The sequence below is a fragment of the Sapajus apella genome, unplaced genomic scaffold (genome assembly GCF_009761245.1).
Source record: "Sapajus apella isolate SASKATOON/1434 unplaced genomic scaffold, GSC_monkey_1.0 scaffold77, whole genome shotgun sequence".
NCBI lineage: Eukaryota > Metazoa > Chordata > Mammalia > Primates > Cebidae > Sapajus > Sapajus apella.
Window position 1 is genome coordinate 1,050,155 of NW_022437017.1, and position 21,035 is coordinate 1,071,189.

The window sequence follows — 21,035 nt, forward strand, 5'->3', positions numbered from 1 at the left end:
CCAGTTCTGACAACTAGAAATGTCACCAGATATTGTGAAATATTTCAGGGGGTCAGAATTTCCCCTGCTTGAGAAATAGTGGACAAAACAAGACGTTTAATTTCTTTTTCCTTTTTTTTTGAGACAGTGTCTTGCTCTGTTGCCCTGGCTGGAGTGCAGTGGCATGACCTTGGCTCACTGCAACTTCTGCCTCCTGGGTTCAAACGATTCTTCTGCCTCAGCCTCCTGAGTAGCTGGGACTACAGGCGTGCACCACCACACCCAGCTAATTTTCTGTATTTTAGTAGAGATGGGGTTTCACCATATTGGCCAGGGTGGTCTTGAATGCCTGACCTTGTGATCCGCCCGCCTCAGCCTCCCAAAGTGCTGGGATTACAGGCATGAGCCACCATGCCAGGACTTTCTTTTCTTTTTTTTTTTTGAGACCGAGTCTTGCTCTGTTGCCCCAGCTAGAGTGCAGTGGTGCAATCTCGGCTCACTGCAACCTCTGCCTCCCAGGTTCTAGAGATTCTCCTGCCTAAGCCTCCCAAGTAGCTGGGATTACAGGCACTTGCTGCCACACCCCGAAAATTTTTTCTATTTTTAGTAGAGATGGAGTTTTATCATGTTGGTCAGGCTGGTCTGGAACTTCTGACCTCAAGTAATCTGCCCCCCTTGGCCTCCCAAAAGTGCTGGGATTACAAGTGTGAGCCACCGAACCTGGCCCATTTTATTTTGTAGAGATGGGTCTTACTATGCTGCCCAAGCTGGTCTTGAACTCCTGGCTTCAAACAATCTTCCCACCCTGATCTTCCAAAACACTGGAATTATAGGGGTGAGCCACTATGCCCACCTCACTTTTTTTTTTCTGAGATGGAGTCTCATTCTGTCACCCAGGCAGGAGTGCAGTGGTGCTATCTTAGCTTATTACAACCACAGTGTCCTGGGTTCAAGTAATTCTCATGCTTCAGCCTCTGGAGTACCTGGAAATACAGGTGTGCACCACCATGACTGGCTAATTTTTGTATATTTAGTAGAGAAGTGGTTACACCATGTTGGCTAGGATGGTCTAGAACTTCTGACCTCAAGTGATTCACCAGCCTTGGCCTCCCAAAGTGCTGGGATTACAGGTGTGAGCCACCATGCTCAGCCTTCACCTTAAAATATATATATATATATTTTTTGAGACGGAGTTTTGCTCTTGTTACCCAGGCTGGAGTGCAATGGCGCGATCTCAGCTCACCGCAACCTCCGCCTCCTGGGTTCAGGCAATTCTCCTGCCTCAGCCTCCTGAGTAGCTGGGATTACAGGCACGTGCCACCATGCCCAGCTAATGTTTTTTGTATTTTTAGTAGAGACGGGGTTTCACCATGTTGACCAGGATGGTCTTGATCTCTTGACCTTATGATCCACCCGCCTCGGCCTCCCAAAGTGCTGAGATTACAGGCTTGAGCCACTGTGCCCGGCCCACCTTAAAATATTTTTGAAGGCATCAGAGAAATAAGGCAATGAAAATTTGTGAAATCCAGGGCAGGCCATGATGATTCATACCTGTAATCCCAGGACTTTGGGAGGCCAAGGTGGAGGGAATCACCTGAAGTCTGGAGTTGGAGTCCAGCCTGGCCAACATGGTGAAACCCCGTCTCTACCAAAAATACAAAAATTAGTCCAGGTGTGGTGGCTCATGCCTGTAATCCCGGCACTTTGGGAGGCTGAGGCGGGTAGATCAACTGAGGTCAGGAGTTCGAGACCAGCCTGACCAATATGGTAAAACCCTGTCTCTACTAAAAAATACAAAAAATAGCTGGGTGTGGTGGCATATGCCTGTAATCCCAGCTACTTGGGAGGCTGAGGCAGGAGAATCACTTGAACCTGGGAGGCAGAGGTTGCAGTGAGTGGAGATCATGCCATTGCACTCCAGCCTGGGTGACCAAGTGAGACTCAGTCTCAAAAAAAAGAATTAGCCAGGCTTGGTGGCATGTGCCTATAATCCCAGCTACTCAGGAGGCTGAGTCAGGATACTTGCTTGAACCCAGGAGGCAGAGATTGCAATGAGCCAAGATCAAACCACTGGATGACTGAGCGAGATTCCATCTCAAAAAAAAAAAAAAAAAATTTCTAAATAAGAAATCTTTTCTCAACAGCACTTATCATTAGGGAAATGCACATCAAACCACAATGAGATACCACTTCCCACCCAAACAAAACACAACAGAAAAAAAAGCACCGCTGAGAATGTGGAGACACTGGAGACTGTACAACGTGGTTGGTAGGAATGTAAAATGGTGCAGCCACTGTGGAAAGCAGTATGGCACAAATAGAAAAAGACAGACACAAATGGCCATCAGCTGACAGCAGACAGACATCTGCACTGAAGGAAGCTATTCTTCTTTTTTTTGGATGGTCTTTAAAAACACAAAAAAAAACTCACCACAGCCTCAACTTCCTGGGCTTAAGTGGTTCTCCCTCTTTAGCCTCCCAAGTAGCTGGGACCACAGGCATGAGCCACCACACCCAGTGAATTAAAAAAATTTTTTTTGGTCGGGCACAATGGCTCATACCTGTAATCCCAACACTCTGGAAGGACAAGATGGGGTGGATCACTTGAGGTCAGGAGTTCGAGACCAGCCTGGCCAACATGGTGAAACCCTGTCTCTACTAAAAATACAAAAACTAGGCCAGGTGTGGTGGCTCATGCAATCCCAGCAATTTGGGAGGCCGAGTCGGGCAGATCACTTGAGGTCAGGAGTTCGAGACCAGCCTGGCAAACATGGTGAAACCCTGCCTCTAATAAAAATACAAAAATGGCCAGGCGCGGTGGCTCATGCCTGTAATCCAAGCACTTTGGAGGCCAAGGCGGGCAGATCACCCGAGGTCGGGAGTTCAAGACCAGCCTGATCAACATGGTGGAACCCCGTCTTAAAAAAAAAAAAAATACAAAAATTAGCCAGATGGGGTGGTGTATGTCCATAATCCCAGCTACTCGGGAGGCTGAGGCATTAGAATTGCTTGAACCTGGGAGGTGGAGGTTGCAGTGAGCTGATATCATGCCACTGCACTCCAGCCTGGGCAACACAGTGACACTCTGTCTCAAAAAAAAAAAAAAAAAAAAAAGAAAGAAAAACAAAAAACTAGCTGGACATGGTGGCACATGTCTGCAATCCCAGCTACTTGGAGGGCGGAAGCATGAGAATTGCCTCAATCCACAAGGCAGGGGTTGTGGTGAGCCGAGATTGTGCCAATGCAGTCCAGCCTGGGCCACAGAACAAGACTCCATTTCAAGAAAAAAAAAATTGTTTTTTAGAGATAGGGTCTCACTCTGTCACCCAGGACGGTCTCAAACTCCTGGGCTTCAGCGATCCTCCTCCCTTGGCCTCCCAAAGTGCTGGGATTATAGGTGTGAGCCACAACACCCAGTCTTGTTTTGTTTTACTAGCTGGGTGTGACATGTTATCTCTCCCTCTCTTTTTTTTTTTTTTTTTTTTTGAGACAGGGTCTCACTTTCTTCACCCAGGCTGGAGTGCAGTGAGACGATAATGGCTCACTGTGGCATCAACCTCCTAGGCTCAGGTGACCCTCCACTCAGCCTCCCAAGTAGCTGGGACTACAGGAGCACACTACCTCACTCAGCTAATTTTTTAATATTTATATATTTCATTTATTTACTGAGACAGAGTCTCACTCTGTCGCTAGGCTAGAGTGCAGTGGCACCATCTCGGCTCACTGCAACCTCCGACTCCTTAGTTCAAGCAATTCTCCTGCTTCAGCCTCCCGAGTAGCTGGGATTGTAGTCATGTACCACCATGTCTGGCTAATTTTTGTATTTTTAGTAGAGACGGGGTTTCACCATGTTGGCCAGGCAGGTCTCAAACTGCTGACCTTGTGATCCGTCCACTTCGGCTTCCCAAAGTGCTGGGATTACAGACTCAAGCCACCATGCCGGCCAGGAGTCTTTTCAAAGCATCACCACCTCAGCAAGGTCACAGATTGGAGCCCCAGCTAGGAGGAAATAGAGCTGTCAACATCCGTCGTGCCTCAACAAAGACTACTGCAGTCCCTGCAGGGGATGATGAAAACTTTTCAGAGCCCACTGTCCCACAAGTAAAGTTTAAATCAACTGTCCAAGCACAAAGCCTACACTGATAAGTAGTGACGTCGTGGTGGAACTCAAACAGTGGAAAACCCTGCAAGTTCTAGCCTGAATAACATCCAGAAGAGCTGGGTTACTAGAGCAGAGCACCTCTCTCTGGTTTTGATTCAAAGGACTTGCCAGAATTTAAATTAATTATTTTTGTGTGTAATTATTTGCTACAAAGGGTTAGAAACAACTATGAAGTTAGAGGGCACACTCCCCCCAAGACTGCTCTCATTGTTTATATCAGTTTTTCTTTTTCTTTTTTTTTTTTTTTTTGAGACAGAGTCTTGCTCTGTTGCCAGGCGCCAGGCTGGAGTGCGGTGGCGTGATCTCGGCTCACTGCAACCTCTGTCTCCCAGATTCAAGCAATTCTTCTGCCTCAGCCTCCCGAGCAGCTGGGACCACAGGTGCGTGCCACCATGCCCAGCTAATTTTTGTATTTTTTAGTAGAGATGGGGTTTCACCATGGTCTCAATCTCTTGACCTCGTGATCTGCCCCCCTTGGCCTCCCAAAGTGCTGGGATTACAGGTGTGAGCCACCATACCCGGCCTCTTTTTTTTTTTTTTAAACAACGTCTCACTCTGTCACCCAGGCTGGAGTGCAGTTGAGCAATCTTGGCTCATGCAACCTGCACCTCTGAGGCTCAGACGATTCTCCTGCCTCAGCTTCCCAACTAGCGGGGATTACAGGCATGCACCACCATGCCCAGCTAAATTTTTGTGTGCGTTTTTAGTAGAGATGGGGTTTTGCCATGTTGGCCAGGTGGGTCTCAAACTCCTGACCTCAGAATCTACCTGCCTGGGCCTTCCAAAGTGCTGGGACTACAAGTGTGAGCCACTGCACCTGGCCCTGGCATTTTATTTCTTTTATCTTTTGGGGACGAAGTCTGGTTCTGGCGTTGAAGCTGGAACGAAGCGGCAAGATATCAGCTCACTACAGCCTCTGCCTTCCAAGTTCAAGTGATTCTCCTGCCTCTGCCTCCCCAGTAACTGGGATTACAGGCATGTGCTGCCATGCCCGGCTAATTTTTATTATTTTTTTGTATTTTTAGTGGAGACAGTGTTTTGCCATGTTGGCCAGTCTGGTCTTGAACTCCTGAAGTCAGGTGATCCGCCTGCCCAGGCCTCCCAAAGTGCTGGAATTACAGGCATGAGCCAGTGTGCCCAGCCCCTGCACTGTATTTCGATGGAAGGAAGTCTAACTTAATTTTCCCACAAATGGTTTCCAGATCAACTCTCACTCAGGACAAACACCAGATCAGGCCTCTCTGCAAGGAACCACAAATTAGTGCAGGTGGGAAAGGGGTAACACCCACCTGGTAGAGAAAGGGGGTTCACACGCCCTCTAGTGTTCACCACAAGCTACAGACACCCTGCTGTGCTCTGCAAGGGGTCCCCTAATAATTACTACCAGGTCAGCTTTCAAGTAACCAAGATGTCGATAAGTAAGTGGGTGAATAAACCAACTGGGGTCCATGCAGACAATGAAATATGCTCTGTGAAATAATATATTCCACTAGAAAAGCAAAGAACTAGCTGCTCAGGAGGCTGAGGTGGGAGGATCACTTGAGCCCAGGGGTTCAAGACCAGGCTCAGATCCCATCTCCATGGAAAAAAAAAAATGAGCTGAAAGTGGTGGCACCTGCCTGTAGTCCAAGCTACTCAGAAGGCTAAGGCAGGAGGATCACTATGGTCCAGGAGTTTGAGGCGGCAGTGAACCATGATCTCACCACTGTACTCCAGCCTGGGCAACAGAGAACAAAACCCTACCTTAAAAAAAAAAAAAAAAAAAAAAAAAATTGAGTTGGGCACGATGTTTCACATCTGTAATCCCAGGGCTTTGGGAAGCAGAGGTGGGCAGATCTCTTGAGGCCAGGGGTTTGAGACCAGCCTAGCCAACATAGCAAAACCTTGTCTCTATTAAAAATACAAAATATTAGCCAGTTGTGGTGGTAAACACCTGTAGTCCCAGCTACTTGGGAGGATGAGGTGGGAGAATCCCTTGAACCCAGGAGGCAGAATTTGCAATGAGCCAAGATTGTACCACTGCACTCTGGCCTAGCAACAGAGCGAGTCTCAAAAATAAAATAATAATAATAAATTTAAAAGTCTCCATAGGTAGCTACTCTGTGTTATCTTATGAAAAGTGACAATTTACTGTGCCCAGATGAATACGTAATTGACTATCCCCCTACCTGCTCCTTTTCTCTAGGAATATGTAAATTACATATGGATACATTGTGGATACATTACATATGTGGATTATATTACATATGGATACATTATGATACATTACTCTCCCTCTTTCCCCTCCAGCCCACCTTTCCCCTTTAAATACTGAAGCCTTCAAAATAATCTTTGGAGAAAGACACAGACCATTAACTGTTTCTGTGATTCTGTGTTTAGTTCTTTCTTTTCCCTTCCTTCCTTCCCTTTCTTTTCTTTCCCTTGCTTGCTTGCTTGCTTGACAGGGTCTCCCTCTGTTACCCAAGCTGTGGTACATTGATGTGATCTTGGCTTGCTGCAACCTCTATCTCCTGGGTTCAGTCGATTCTCCTGCCTCAGCCTCCTGAATAACTGAGATGGAAGGCACCTGCCATCACACCTGGCTAATATTTTGTATTTTTAGTAGAGACAGAGTTTCACCATGTTGGCCAGGCTGGTCTCGAACTCCTGACCTCAGGTTATCTGCTCACCTCAGCCTCCCAAAGTGCTGGGATTACAGGTGTAAGCCACTGCACCTGGCCCTGTGTTTATTTCTTCTGGGCATGTCCTAAACCTTGGCAAAATGAATTTCTAATTTGATTGAGACCTGTCTCAGATAGTAATCATTCTTAAATAATGAGTTGCCATTCATCATCATCGCTGTGCCTGCCACAGCATGGAAAAGGACACAGTATCCTTGTGGCTTCCCTCGGCAGCCTCAAAAGGCCAGTCCAAGATGTCTTCTATGGATGGCTGTGAATTGTGAATTCCCCAGAAACTCCTTCTGGTAGGACATGGTTATGAACCAATGCTCTCTGAAAATGAATTTGGAAAAAATGAAAAAAAGAAAAAAAAGAACAATAACAAGAAAAAAGGAATTTGGAGGAAATAGATTGTATTACAGTCAACAGTTTGCAAACTGGGGAGATACAATGTTTGGTGTAAAATGAAAGTACATTCCAGAGAACAAAGGCGGAGTTCAGGTTGTTGGGTTTTTTTTTTTTTTGACAGAGTTTGGCTCTGTCACCCAGACTGGAGTGCAGTGGTCCAATCTCGACTCACTGTAACCTCTGCCTCCTGGGTTCAAGCAGTTCTCCTGCCTCACCCTGCCGAGGGTTCAGGTTTTATAGCAAAAATTCCATCCCAGGTTCCCAATCAAGTCTGTTCATGCAAATGAGGGAGTCAAACTCACCTAGTTCTGATTGGTCAACATATGTGAGTTCTGACTGATTGTTTCAGGAGATTTCCGAACCTCCCAGAGTTAAAATAGAGGTGTGAGTTTTGGGGGAACGTAGAGTACATGTGTGATCTCTATTCGGCAACTAGCCACTTGGGTCTATTTAATATTGAAGCCCAGTCAGCCACTCTAGATCCATCTTGAAGGACTGGCTCTTTCAGGTTTATATTTGTTCACATGGTGAATCAGTAACAGCATATGTGAGATGCCTGTGGCTCTCCAGCTCCAAATAAGATTGCAAGAACAAAAGAACTGGCTTCATTGCACAGCCGCTAATAAAACGATTGACCTCTGCACCCATCAGAAATGATAAAAATCGGGCCGGGCAGAGTGGCTCACTCCTGTAATCCTAGCACTTTGGGAGGGTGAAGCGGGCAGATCACTTGAGGTCAGGAGGTTGAGACTAGACTGGCCAACATGGTGAAACACTGTCTCTAATAAAAATACAAAAATTAGCCAGGTATGGTGGTGGGCTTCTATAATCCCAGCTACTTGGGAGGCTGAGGCAAGAAAATCACTTGAACTCAGGAGGGGGAGGTTGTGGTGAGCTGAGATCATGCCACTGCACTGCAGCCTGGGTGACAGAGTGAGACTCCATCTCAAAAAAAAAAAAAAAAAAGTGTTTTTCTGTAACACATCAAAGGTGTATGCCTAGGGTGCACTCTTCTAGGTTAAAAGAGACTTAAGACCGGGCACGGTTGTTAACACCTGTAATCCCAGCACTTTGGGAGGCTGAGAAGAGAGGATCCCCTGAGGTCAGGAGTTCAAGACTAGCCTGACCAACATGGGGAATCCCTGTCTCTACTAAAAATACAAAAAATAGCTGGGTGTAGTGGTGGGTGCCTGTAATCCCAGCTACCTGGGAGGCTGAGGCAGGAGAATAGCTTGAACCCGGGAGTCGGAGTGAACTGAGATCACACCACTGCACTCCACCCTGGGCAACAGAGTGAGAACTCCGTCTCAAAAAAAAAGAAAAAAGAAAGAAAAAATAAAGGCCAGGTGCGGTGGCTCATGCCCGTAATCCCAGCACTTGGGGAGGCTGAGGCTGGCAGATCACAAGGTCAGGAGTTTGAGATCAGTCTGGCCAACATGGTGAAACCCCGTATCTACTAAAAATACAAAAATTAGCTGGGCATGGTGGCACATGTCTGTAGCACTCCAGCCTGGGCAACAGAGTGAGACTCATTTCAAAAAAAAAGAAAAGAAAAGAAAAGAAAATGAAATTATAGGGGTGAGATGACAAGATGTCTGGGATTTGCTTTAAAATACTTTGGTTGTCAGTGGTAATGCTTGAGACTAAAAAGAAAACAAACAAACAAAAACTTCTGTTGGCTGTGTGTGGTGGTTCACATCTACAATCCCACCACTTTGAGGGGCTGAGGCGTTGCTTAGGCCTGGAGTTCAAGACGAACATGGGTGACCGCTGCCTCAACTTCTCAGCTCAGGTGATCCTCCCACCTCAGCCTCCCAAGTAGCTGGGACTACAGGCACGTGGCACCCCATCTGGCTAATTTGTGTATTTTTTGTAGAGACAGAGTCTCGCTATGTTGCCCCAGGCTGGTCTTGAATTTCTAGGCTCAAGCAGTCCACCCCCCTCAGCCTCACAAAGTGCTGGGATTACAGGTGTGAGCTAGGGCGAGCCCAACCCATCTTACACATATTGACTGATGTCTCATGTCTCCCTAAAATGCATAAAAATGAACTGTGCCCCAACTACCTTGGGCATATGTTCTCAGGATCTCCTTAGGGCTGTGTCACAGGCCGTTGGTTACTCGTATTTGGCTGAGAATAAATCTATTCAAATATTTTCAGAGTTTAACTCTTCTTATGGACATAACTAGATAAAGGTGCAGGTTCCAGGGATGAAGTTGGCCCCTTCCTGGAGCCCCGACTTCTTCCATCATCTACCCAGTTCCAAGGAGCAGTAAACCAGTGCTAGTGGTAGCTGCACGACCTCCACTTGCTGCAGCACGCTGATGAAAGGAAGCTGTGTTAGTCATTCCCAGCGGCTAAGTAAGGCAAGGCGGAGCCAGCCACGTTCTGTCTCTGAACTGAGTCTCTAATGCCCTCTGCTGGTCTTCCTAATCACAACAGTGGGAAAAATACCTCTCTTTTTGAGGGAGTCTTGCTCTTGTCGCCCAGGCCGGAGTCCAATGGCTCGATCTTGTTCACAACAACCTCTGCCTCCTGGATTCAAGTGATTCTCCTGCCTCAGCCTCCCAAGCTGAGGCAGCCTTGTCCTCAGCTGAGATTACAGGCACGTGCCACCACGCCTGGCTAATTTTGTATTTTTAGTATAGATGCGGTTTCTCCATGTTGGTCAGGCTGGTCTCGAACTCCCGAGCTCAGGTGATCCGCCCACCTTGGCCTCCCAAAGTGTTGGGATTACAGGCGTGAGCCACTGCACCCAGTCTTTATTTTATTATTATTATTTGAGACGGAGTTTTGCTCTTGTTGCCCAGGCTGGTGTGCAATGGCACGATCTTGGCTCACTGCAACCTCTGTCTCCCAGGTTCAAGCGATTTTCCTGCCTCAGCCTCCCGAGTAGTTGGGATTACAGGTACCTCCCCACCATGCTCAGCTAAATTTTTATATTTTTAGGAGACATTCACCACATTGGCCAGGCTGGTCTTGAACTCCTGACTTTAGGTGATCCACCTGCCTCAGTCTCTCAAAGTGCTGGGATTACAGGTATGAGCCATCATGCCCAGTCTATTCTTATTTTGAGTAGAGATGAGGTATTGCTATGTTATCCAGGCCGTGTCTTTTGCTTTCATTGCACATTTTTTATATGTGTTTCTATATCCAATTTTTATTTATGGCAAGTGATAGCAGTATTTGACAATTTCTGGCAAGAATGATTAGGATCAAAGGTAGTCCACAAGTTTTAGGATTAAGTCACAGAGTTGGGAGTTACAGAGTTTGAATCTTGGTTCTGCCCCACCCTTGGGAAAATAAATTTTCTGAACCTCAACTTTTCCTCTGTAAAATTGAGATGCTGACTTAAACTAACTTGTGTTCAACCCACTCAACATAACGCAAGGGTCAAATGCCAAAACTTGAAAGTAGCAACCACACAAACATCACAACAAAGATGGTTGTTTTATCACCTGGTTTTATTAACCTGTCACAAGTCACTGAGGTAGCCTCACTCCCTTAATACTTTATTTTTATTTTTATTTTATTTATTTATTTTTTTTTTGAGAGGGAGTTTTGCTCTCGTTACCCAGGCTGGAGTGCAATGGTGCGATCTCGGCTCACCGCAGCCTCCGCCTCCTGGGTTCAGGCAATTCTCCTGCCTCAGCCTCCTGAGTAGCTGGGATTACAGGCACGCGCCACCATGCCCAGCTGATTTTTTGTATTTTTAGTAGAGACGGGGTTTCACCATGTTGACCAGGATGGTCTCGATCTCTTGACCTCATGATCCACCCGCCTCGGCCTCCCAAAGTGCTGGGATTCAGCTCACTGCAGCCTCAGTCTCCCAGCCTCAAGTCATTCTCCCACCTCAGCCTCCTGTGTAGTTGGTACTACAGGTGTACACCACCATACCTGGTTAATTTTTGTATATTCTGTAGAGACAGGGTTTTACCATGTTGCCTAGGCTGGTCTTGAACTCCTGGACTCAAGTGATCCTCCCACCTCAGCCTCCCAAAGTGCTAGGGTTACAGGTGTGCACCACTGCACCCAGCTGTAAATCCTACTTTTTAAAAAAAGTATTGGCTAGGCACAGTGGTTCATGCCTGTAATCCCAGCATGTTGGGAGGCCGAGGTGAAAGGATCTCTTGAAGGTCAGGAGTTTGAGACCAGCCTGGCCAACATGGAGAAACCCCGTCTCCACTAAAAATACAAAATTAGCTGGGGATCCAGGAGGCGGAGGTTGCGGTGAGCCGAGATTGCGCCATTGCACTCCAGCCTGGGTAACGAGTGAAACTCCGTCTCAAAAAAAAAAAAAAAAAAAAAAAAAAAAAAAAAAAAAGGAAAATTAGCCGGGGATCATTGCACATGCCTGTAATCCCAGCTATCCAGGAGACTGAGGAAGAATCGTTTGAACCTAGGAGGCACAGATTGCAGTGAGCTGAGATAGTGCCACTGCACTCCACCCTGGGTGTCAGAGTAAGACTCTGTCTCAACAACAACAACAACAAAAATGTAATTTACCATAACCTAGCTAAGCACCAGCTGTGTACATTAACATTTCTTTTCATAGAATTGTGTTTCAAGGTTACTGAAGTACAACATAACCAGAATCTATGATTCCGTATAGGTTTCTAGACCAGAAAATGCTTTATCCTTCCAAGCCACCTCCAGCAACTTACAATGCTCATTTGGTAAAACCAGGTTTTTTTTGCAGAAAATTTCCCTGTAACATCCCAACAGTCACAACACTGTCAATTTCCTGGTTTACATTAGTTATGTCAGATGTTACCACTGGGGGCAAGTTGGGCAAAGGATATACAATATGCCTCTATTATTTTTCCAATTTGGGGACTATGCTTAAAAATTAAAAACTTCAAACAAAAAAGCAAAACAAAAATGTTACTTACTTTACCTTTTGAGGCAGAGTCTCACTCTGTTGCCCAGGCCGGAGTGTAGTGGCACAATCATGGTACACTGCAGTGCTGACCTCCCAGGCTTAGGTGAGCCTCCCACCTCAGCCTTCCGAATAGGTGGGAGGCAGGTAGATTACCTAAAGTCAGGAGTTCAAAACCGGCAGAATCAAGATTCAAACTCTGTAACTCCCAACTCTGTGACTTAATCCTAAAACTTGTGGACTACCTTTGATCCTAATCATTCTTGCCAGAAATTGTCAAATACTGCTATCACTTGCCATAAATAAAAATTGGATATAGAAACACATATATAAAAAAGAAATGCAATGAAAGCAAAAGACACGGCCTGGATAACATAGCAATACCTCATCTCTACTCAAAATAAGAATAGACTGGGCACGATGGCTCATACCTGTAATCCCAGCACTTTGAGAGACTGAGGCAGGTGGATCACCTAAAGTCAGGAGTTCAAGACCAGCCTTCAATACTCATTTAATGCCTTTGGTATATATACATATTTTTGTAGAGACGGGGTTTCACCATGTTGCCCAGCCTGCTGTTGAACTCCTAGGCTCAATTTATCTGCCTGCTTCACCCTTCCAAGTATTTTAGTTTCTGAGAAAGGTCTCATTATATTACCTAAACTGGTTCTGAACTCCTGATCTCAAGCAATCCTCCTATCTCAGCCTCCCAAAGAGCTGGGAAAGGCGAAAATGTTACTTATCAAAATGAAAGGCCAGGTATGGTGGCTCAAACCTGTAATCCCAGCACTTTGGGAGGGCGAGGCAGGTGTTCTTCTGCCTCACCTGAGGTCAGGAGTTCAAGACCAGCCTGGCCAACATGGTAAAACCCTGTGTCTATTAAAAATACAACAGTTAAGCCGGGCGCGGTGGCTCACGCCTGTAATCCCAGCACTTTGGGAGGCAGAGGCGGGTGGATCACGAGGTCAAGAGATCGAGACCATCCTGGTCAACACGGTGAAACCCCGTCTCTACTAAAGCTACAAAAAATTAGCTGGGCATGGTGGCGCGTGCCTGTAATCCCAGCTACTCAGGAGGCTGAGGCAGGAGAATTGCCTGAACCCAGGAGGCGGAGGGTGCGGTGAGCCGAGATCGCGCCACTGCACTCCAGCCTGGGTAACATGAGTGAAAACCCGTACCAAAAATAAAAAAAAAAAAAAAAAAAGAAAATACAACAGTTAGCTGGGTATGTTGGCACATGTCTGTAATTCTGGCTACTCAGGGGGTTGAGGCAGGAGAATTGCTTGAACCCGGGAGACGGAGGTTGCAGTGAGCCAAGATTGTGCCACTGCGCTCCAGCCTGGGAGAGAGAGAGACCCTGTCTCTATAAATAAATAAAGTGGCAATAAGTAATATAATAAAAACATTTCAACTCAAATTTTATTAAGTTAATATTCGTTTTTTTGTAGCGTCGGAGTCTTGTTACGTTACTCGGGCTGCTCTCAAACTCCTGGCCTCAAGCGATCCTCTTGCATCAGTTTGCAAAATGCTGGGATTACAGACACGCACCATCACACCAGGCCACAACTCAAAAATCTAAATAGTTTTAGGAGAGTTTGCAAGTCACCTGACCAATACGGTACCTCCCTGAGAAGGGACTCTGAGGCCCAATGAAAAAGCTCATATAAAAGGCTCAGGACCAGCTCTAGCAGTGATGAACATGGGTCAAGTCATTCTGCTGTCCCAACTCCTAGACCAAGGTGGCTTTGAATTAGCTTCGGCTGATAACAACGACGGAGGGCAGAAAGGCTCCCCAAACTTGAGCAAACCCAGTAAGAAAACACTTTCCACATCATCTGTCTCGGTCGTTCTGGAGTTGAGCCTCATCACAACTGCACCACCCAGGCAAGCAGTTTGCCAGGACTCGGGGGCCTCAGGATTTCATCTCGGGGCCTCCGACTGTATCAGCGAGCGCGCCTGGCTCAGGGCGAGCCTATCCTTCTTCTCCTTCTGCAAGACCTGCTCCTCCCACAGCGCCTGGTCCACCTGATCGTCGGTGAGCACGACAGGCTTGTACTTCTCATGGAAAAGCCGCTCGTTGGTCTCGGAATGCAGCTGGTGGGTCCCGACCACCCGCAAATGTGCCGGCAGGTGCAGAAATTCGTCGTCGTTGATGTCGCAGTCGCGCATCCGGGCACCCAGCACCCACCAGCGGCCCACGAAGCCCACGTCCAGGATCCGGCCGGGGAAGTCGGTCCAGCGGGGCTGCAGGTAGCGACAGCGCGCCTGGTAGAGGCTGGCCTGGGCGTCGAAGGGCGCCTCGTACACCAGCGAACAGAGCCCCAGGTTCACGTGGCGCAGCCGGCCACGGCCCCGAAGCCAGAGCAGCCGCTGCACGAAGGCTTCGGACTCGCGGTTGCGCGTGGCCGGCGCCAGCAGCAGGAGGGTCCCCGACGCCTCCAGCAACGCCTCCTCGAAGGCACCCTCGCCCGGCGCTAGCTTGCAGCAGGCCGCCGCGCCGCCCAGCAGCCCCACATACACGGCCGCGCGCCCCGGCCGCGCACGAGCCTCCGCCGCCGCGTCCCTGCAGGCCTCGGCGTAGTCCCGGAGCAGCGCGCGGGCCCAGGTGCCTGAGGGAAAAGGAGCGCGGTAAGAGTGATCCGGCGGCGGCGGACACCCACCCTACCGCCTTCCGCCGCTACTCACCCACCCGCGCCCACACTCCGGGCTTCGCCGTTACAGCGTCCCCCACTTCTGCGCGGCGCCGGGACCAAAGTCTCCTCAGAGCTGCCGCGGCCATCCTCTTCTGGCTTTGGGGTCCGTGCTAGGGGAAGAAGTTCCTGATACCCGAAGTTAAGAACCCGGCAGTCTCTTCTGCGCAAGCGCCAACTTTACCGGAAGTGGCTTCCCAACGGGAGAGTATAGAAAGAGGATCGGCGCCGGATGTTGCTGTCGTGTCCGAGTCGGGTCCATCTGACTGGCAGGCCGGCCGCGCAGGCGTAGAGAGCCCCAGCCACGCCGACCCAGGTGGCTTCAGGTGAGGGGGGCGGAGCGCACCTTTGGAGACTGGGCGACAAGTTCAAGCCTCCGTGGGTGCTCTTGGCCCCCAGGTAGGGCCGGCGGCCGAGAGACCGGCTCGGGGGCACAGGAGAAGCGGACCTGATCGGCCTGTGTCCTCAGCAAGGGATGCGGAGACTCCAATGAACGACGATGGCAGCGGCCGACGAGCTGACCTTTCACGGTGAGTGCGGCCCCGACATGGCGGGATGTCCTGCTCCCGCGCCCCTCGCCAGTACCTCCCCGCCCATGCGGCTTCCAGCTTCTCTAACCCGAATTCCAGGCGGCTGTGAACTCTGACTCAGGAGTGAGACCCAACCCTGACTCGAACCCCGCTCCCGCCGTGAACTCAGACCTCTAGTCCCCAGACCCTGACCTCATCGCAGGGCCAATCCTAACCTGCAGTTCCACGTTAGGAGGAAGGGAACAGGTGTCCTCCGGATGCCTCCAAACTGAGGAAGTTGGGCCCCTGCCTTGGGGGTGATCAGTGGCCCAGAAGAGCCTTCGCCCCCAGAGGAGCATCGGCTTAGCTTGGGCCCAGTCGAATTCTTTCCACCCCCCTCAAAGTGCGTGTGTCCCATATCCGCCCTCCACAGAATTCGAGGAGGCCACTAATCTTCTGGCTGAGACCCCAGATGCAGCCACCACCAGTAGAAGCGATCAGCCAACCTCACAGGGGCACGTGGCTGTGGCTGTGGGCTCAGGTGACAGCTATGGAGCCGAGGATGAGGTGGAGGAAGAGAGTGACAAGGCTGCGGTGAGTCCCTGTCCTGCCTCCTGCCTCTGTGCAGCCCGCTGCTGACCCAGGCTGTTGGGGCAGGCACTGAGTGTCCCCGCTGTGTATAGCTCCTGCAGGAGAAGCAGCAGCAGCAGCAGCAGCCCGGATTCTGGACCTTCAGCTACTATCAGAGCTTCTTTGACGTGGACACCTCACAGGTCGGGCCCCGGGGAGGCAGGTGGGATGGGGCTCAGGGTGCTGGTGAAGGAACCAGGGTGCCCTGGAAGGGCTATGGTGGGACTGGTTATGGATCAGGACTGTGGGAGCACAGGGAACACACACAATCTGGTGGTTAGAGGAAGGCCTCCTGGAGAAGGTGAGGAATTGGCTGACTTAAAGGAGAAGGAAGGCAGAGTGGAGGGGAGCAGAAGTATGTTCCAGGCATAGGGAACAGCATATGCAGAAGACCAAAGGTGGGCCAGGCACAGTGGCTCACACCTATAATCCCACTAGCCCTTTGGGAGGCTGAGATGGGTGGATCACCTGAGCTCAGGAGTTTAAGACCAGCCTGGCCTACATGGTGAAACCCCATCTCTACTAAAAAGACAAAAATTAGCCAGGTGCGGTGACAGGTGCCTGTAATCCTAGCACTTTGGGATGCTGAGGTGGGCGGATCACTTGAGGTCAGGAGCTTGTGACCAGCATGGTCAACATGGTAAACCCCATCTCTACTAAAAAAACAAAAATTAGCCAGGCATGGTGGTACGCCTGTAGTCCCAGCTACTTGGGAAGCTGAGGCATGAGAATTGCTTGAACCTGGGAGGCAGAGGTTGTAGAGCCGATTGTGCCACTGCGCTCCAGCCTGGAAGAGTGTGAGATTCCATCTCAAAAAGTAAAAGAGGGAAGGGCTAAGCTCTTTCAGATGGGGCATGGAGAGAGGAGGGTGGAGGTCAACAGGGAAGGAGCCTCTTGGGATGACAATCTCCTGGCAGGCCTCCATCCTTGACCTCGGCCTTGCCCCCAGGTCCTCGACCGGATCAAAGGTTCGCTGTTGCCCCGGCCTGGCCACAACTTTGTGCGGCACTATCTGCGGAATCGGCCGGATCTGTATGGTGAGTGAGGTCATGCATTCGGTTCCTTTCATCGATCGCTCCACAAGTGTGGCCCGAGTTGCAGACCTCAGTCTGCAGCTGAGGACACATGATTCACTCAGTGTGACTTACCTTCTGTTCAGGGAGATGGGGACATGAAGGACTGCAGAGGGTGGTGGGTAGACAGCAGCAGAGTGGAGAGGAGGAACGGCCTTGCTGTTTTGCAGGGTGCGGCAGGGCAGGCCTCCCTGAGGAGGGTGAGGGAATGAGCCTTGCTGGCAATGGGAGGGGTGGGGGAGACCTAGGAAAAGATGGTTCCAGAAAGGGCATGAGCTCCATGGCAGGAACTTGTATGAACTGCAGGGTGGCATTACCACTGTAGCGCGTGAACGGCAGGAAAGGGATGGATCACACAGGCCTCCCATGCTGTGGTGAGAAGGGATGTTTTGTTTTTTTTTTTTTTTTTGAGATAGAGTTTTGTTCTGTCACCCAGGCTGGAGTGCAGTGATGTGATCTCGGCTCACTGCAATCTCTGCCTCCTGTGTTCAAGCAGTTCTCCTGCCTCAGCCTCCTGAGTAGCTGGGATTACAGGCACGCGCCACCACATGCGTCTAGTTTTTGTATTTTTAGTAGAGACAGAGTTTCACCATGTTGGCCAGGCTGGTCTCAAACTCCTGACCTCAGGTGATCCGCCCGCCTCGGCTTCTCTAAGTGCTGGGATTACAGGCGTGAGCCACTGCACCTGGCTGAAAAGGAATCTTAGTTACGTGTTCTCGGGTCCCTCTCACCATCATGGGGAGTGAGGGCAGAAGCCAGGAGGCTGGGGTGCAGGTGGCCACATGGTGGGGACTGTGGATGTAGAGTGGTGCTGGATTCTGGAACATGCTGTGGAAGTAGAAGCAACTGGCTTTGCCACTAGACAGGTGGGGGTGGGGGGAGTGGGAGGGTAGGAGCCGAGGCAGGCTCTAGGGATGTCTGCCTGGACTATGGGATGGATGGAGTTGCCACTTCTCCTGGGCAGTGAGGGCAGAGGGCAAGGGCGGTGGGTGAAGCCAGAGATGCCCACTTGGGAGCTTGAACTGGAGGCTGCAGTTCTCAGGGCAGAGCCTCAGGCTCTAGAGGAGGCATAAGGCCTTGGGCTTGGAGGAGGTCACACCAGGAGTGAACACAGACATGGAAGGGGCCGAGGACTGGGCCCAGCTGCTTCCCATGGCTGAAGGGGTTAGAGAGTCAAAGAGGAGGTGACAGGGATTGAGGAACTGGCACCAATGAGGTGAGACACAGGCCAACAGTGTGCAGTCCTGAGTGTTTCCGGGAGGGGACGGGCTGAGAGCTGGCACTGGGCTTAGCCACTGGGAGGCCCCCGGTGACCTGGTGAGTCAGGCAGGGTGCTTAGAAAGAGGCTGGGGTCTCAGCATACTTGAGTCAGGATACATCTGTCTGGTTGTCCTGGGAGCACATGATCCGGAACCCTGACTGTGCCTCCTATCCCCAGGCCCCTTCTGGATCTGCGCCACGCTGGCCTTCGTCCTAGCCGTCACCGGCAACCTGACACTGGTACTGGCCCAGAGGAGGGACCCCTCCATCCACTACAGCCCCCAATTCCACAAGGGTAAGCAGGCGGGCAGGCCCAATGCCTGGCAGGGCCCCAGGAAACAGGGGGTGACTGCTCGCCTTGCCCCCAGTGACCGTGGCAGGCATCAGCATCTACTGCTATGCGTGGCTGGTGCCGCTGGCCCTGTGGGGCTTCCTGCGGTGGCGCAAGGGTGTCCGGGAGCGCGTGGGGCCCTACACCTTCCTGGAGACTGTGTGCGTCTACGGCTACTCCCTCTTTGTCTTCATCCCCATGGTGGTGAGTGTGGCCTGGCGTGCAGTGGGTGGTGGCTGTGTGGGTCCCCCTGGCATGGTCACCTGCCGCCTGTGTCACTCCCAGGTCCTGTGGCTCATCCCTGTGCCTTGGCTGCAGTGGCTCTTTGGGGCACTGGCTCTGGGCCTGTCGGCTGCGGGGCTGGTATTCACCCTGTGGCCCGTGGTCCGTGAGGACACCAGGCTGGTGGCTGCAGCGCTGCTGTCTACAGTTGTGCTGCTCCACGCCCTCTTGGCCACGGGCTGTAAGGTACGGGTCTGGGGTGGCCACGGGTGGGCTGAGGGGCCAGGGCGGGTCGGCTGGCCCTGCCTCTGACCCCAGGGATCTTGTGCAGTTGTACTTCTTCCAGTCGCTGCCTCCGGAGCATGTGGCTCCTCCACACCAAGCCGCATCTCTGCCCACAAACATCCCACTGTCCCCTACCCTGCCTCGGTCCATGGCTCCCTCCTAGGAAGGCCCGGGTCCCACAGGTAAGGGACTGTTGCCAGCTGGGCTGTGGGGGCTGCCCTTCCACCCCCTGTGAAGGCGAGAGGTCCTGGGGCCATTCTCAGGCAGTTCTCTCTTTTAGGCAGTACCTAAGTGGACCAATCCCTCTGGCTGTCCAGCCCCCAGACAGTGACTGAACGCTCCCCTGACACCTCGAGATGACTCTGCTACTTTCCAGACTTTTCTTACAAAGCAAACACTTTTATTTTCTATGCAAAGGTGATTCAGAGAATTTATATAAAGGCGGGCGAAGGGCAGCCGAGCAGGGAGCTTTGGGACAGGGCTGGGGCCCCAATATCCCCTGGGGCTGCCTGCTTTCCCCCCTACGGCTCCCGTGGCACAGGAGGGAGAGCCAAGGGGGCAATCCAGCCTGGACAGTGCCCGCTCTGTCTGGGTGCACACACGGCGGGCCTGAGCTCCAGCATCTGAACTTGGGGGTGTGAGAAAGGGGAGCAGAAGGAGAAGAAACTGCCTGTGCTGCAACACATTTCCTTGTTTATTTTTTCTTTCTTTTTTGGAGGGAGAGGTCCCTGCAAAGCCCCTTCCCAGGCAGGGGAGGGACGGAAATGCTGTCACAGTAGTAGGGACTGGAGCGTCTACAAAGACGGAGGGGAGATACTCAGGCCTAATGGTAGCTGCAAGGAAAGAGGACACCTTCCATGACACATCCTTGAGGTGTCTACGTCTGCCCCAAGTGGCTGGCGGTGGCCTTCCCTCCAGGCCCAGGGCCTGCAGCCACCTGCTCTAACTCTGGGTGGGGGAGGTGGGGGGAACCTGCAGGGGCTCAGGGACAGGACAGCAGCAAGAGGCAGGGGCCGAGGACGGAGGCCTTCCCAACAGCAGGGTGGGTTGTACATTCAAGTGTGAGGTGAACCCTTTGGTGGGGAGGGGGCCCCTGAAGCCTCAGCGGGGCCACCCCTCCCCGCGGTGCCTCTGAGTCTGGGGAGAGGGGCTGCTGGCTCGGCCCGGCCGGCCTGGCTTCTCAGAGGGTCTGTGGATTGACACTGGTTCTTTTCATAAAAAAATAAAATTAAAAAAAGCAGCATGTCACGTCCGTTGTGACCGAGGCCTGGTCGTCGAAGGGAGGCCCTGGCTGGCCAGGCCACCTTCCCACTGGAGTCAGACAAGGGGACAGGTGCTGAGGGACCTGGCAGGCAGGGTGGGGCAGCCTGGGCTGGGTGGCAGCTGCTCCCTCCCTGCAGCCAGTTCCAGCCGATGACAAGCCCAGGTCGGGGTGGAGCGGGCAGGAAAGGGAACGAGGGCTCCCACAACATGATCTTGTGTAAAATATGGCAGCGACACGCGCTCAGGGCTGGGAGGTGGAGGTGGGGGTGAGGGTGGGGATGGCGGCAACGTCGTGTAAAAAAGTGTCCCAGTTCCCATAGCAAAGAGGGCTTCTCCAGTATAAGGGGGAAAGCCGCCCGGCGAGGGGGCGGGTGGGAACATCATTTGGTTTCCTGGTGCTGTCAGTCCTTAGGGCGGGCCCCTAGCTCCCGTAGTGCATGGTGTTGGTCGGGATGGACATGGGCGACGCCATGGAGATGGCAGGGCCGCCCATGGTGAACTGGCTGTTGACTGCATAGTGGGCACTCGAGCCGCTACCACCGCTGCCCTGGGCGCCGGAGGACCCTGTGGGGCGGGCAGTGGCACTGAGGGGCTGCCCTGGCCTGCCCAGCCCCCAGGCAGAGTCACAGAGAGAGAAAGGGTAGGCGAAAGGGCAGGCGGGCGGCCGGACAGAGGATGGCGACTC

At 51.4% G+C, this 21,035-nt stretch overlaps 3 protein-coding genes across 5 annotated transcripts in view; 1 reads left to right on the plus strand and 2 right to left on the minus strand.

The window, feature by feature from the left end:
• Positions 1–13,476: 13,476 nt before the first annotated feature.
• On the minus strand, positions 13,477–14,960 carry TIMM29 (translocase of inner mitochondrial membrane 29). Its single transcript, XM_032251760.1, has 2 exons — positions 14,773–14,960; positions 13,477–14,696 (listed from the first exon to the last, which is right to left on the minus strand). Exons 1-2 carry the CDS (start codon positions 14,864–14,866, stop codon positions 14,008–14,010), a joined length of 783 nt encoding a protein of 260 aa, XP_032107651.1. The 5' UTR covers positions 14,867–14,960; the 3' UTR covers positions 13,477–14,007.
• A 41-nt stretch (positions 14,961–15,001) lies between these two features.
• YIPF2 (Yip1 domain family member 2) lies at positions 15,002–20,335 on the plus strand. Of its 2 annotated transcripts, XM_032251759.1 has the most exons (10): positions 15,002–15,103; positions 15,247–15,307; positions 15,720–15,880; positions 15,970–16,059; positions 16,866–16,953; positions 18,428–18,544; positions 18,618–18,784; positions 18,866–19,048; positions 19,134–19,269; positions 19,368–20,335. In XM_032251759.1, the coding sequence occupies exons 2-9, from the start codon at positions 15,277–15,279 to the stop codon at positions 19,248–19,250; spliced, it is 954 nt and encodes a 317-aa protein (XP_032107650.1). In that variant the 5' UTR covers positions 15,002–15,103; positions 15,247–15,276; the 3' UTR covers positions 19,251–19,269; positions 19,368–20,335. The 2 variants fall into 2 exon arrangements, with proteins under 2 accessions (XP_032107650.1, XP_032107649.1); XM_032251758.1 differs by lacking the exon at positions 15,002–15,103 and having other exon boundaries at positions 15,175–15,307.
• Positions 19,761–21,035, minus strand: part of CARM1 (coactivator associated arginine methyltransferase 1) — a 54,828-nt gene continuing 53,553 nt past the window's right edge. For both annotated transcript variants that reach the window (XM_032251757.1, XM_032251756.1), the window contains one exon: positions 19,761–20,914. In XM_032251757.1, coding sequence (XP_032107648.1) covers positions 20,772–20,914 — 143 coding nt within the window. In that variant the 3' untranslated portion in view covers positions 19,761–20,771. The remainder of the gene's footprint in view (positions 20,915–21,035) is intronic.

Coding starts and splice junctions, on each gene's coding strand:
- TIMM29 (XM_032251760.1), bottom strand. CDS start 14,866: ATGGCCGCGGCAGCTCTGAGGAGACTTTGGTCCCGGCGCCGCGCAGAA. Junction 14,697..14,772: donor CGGAGTGTGGGCGCGGGTGG/GTGAGTAGCGGC, acceptor CTTTTCCCTCAG/GCACCTGGGCCCGCGCGCTG.
- YIPF2 (XM_032251759.1), top strand. CDS start 15,277: ATGGCAGCGGCCGACGAGCTGACCTTTCACG. Junction 15,308..15,719: donor CGACGAGCTGACCTTTCACG/GTGAGTGCGGCC, acceptor CGCCCTCCACAG/AATTCGAGGAGGCCACTAAT. Junction 16,954..18,427: donor GAATCGGCCGGATCTGTATG/GTGAGTGAGGTC, acceptor TCCTATCCCCAG/GCCCCTTCTGGATCTGCGCC.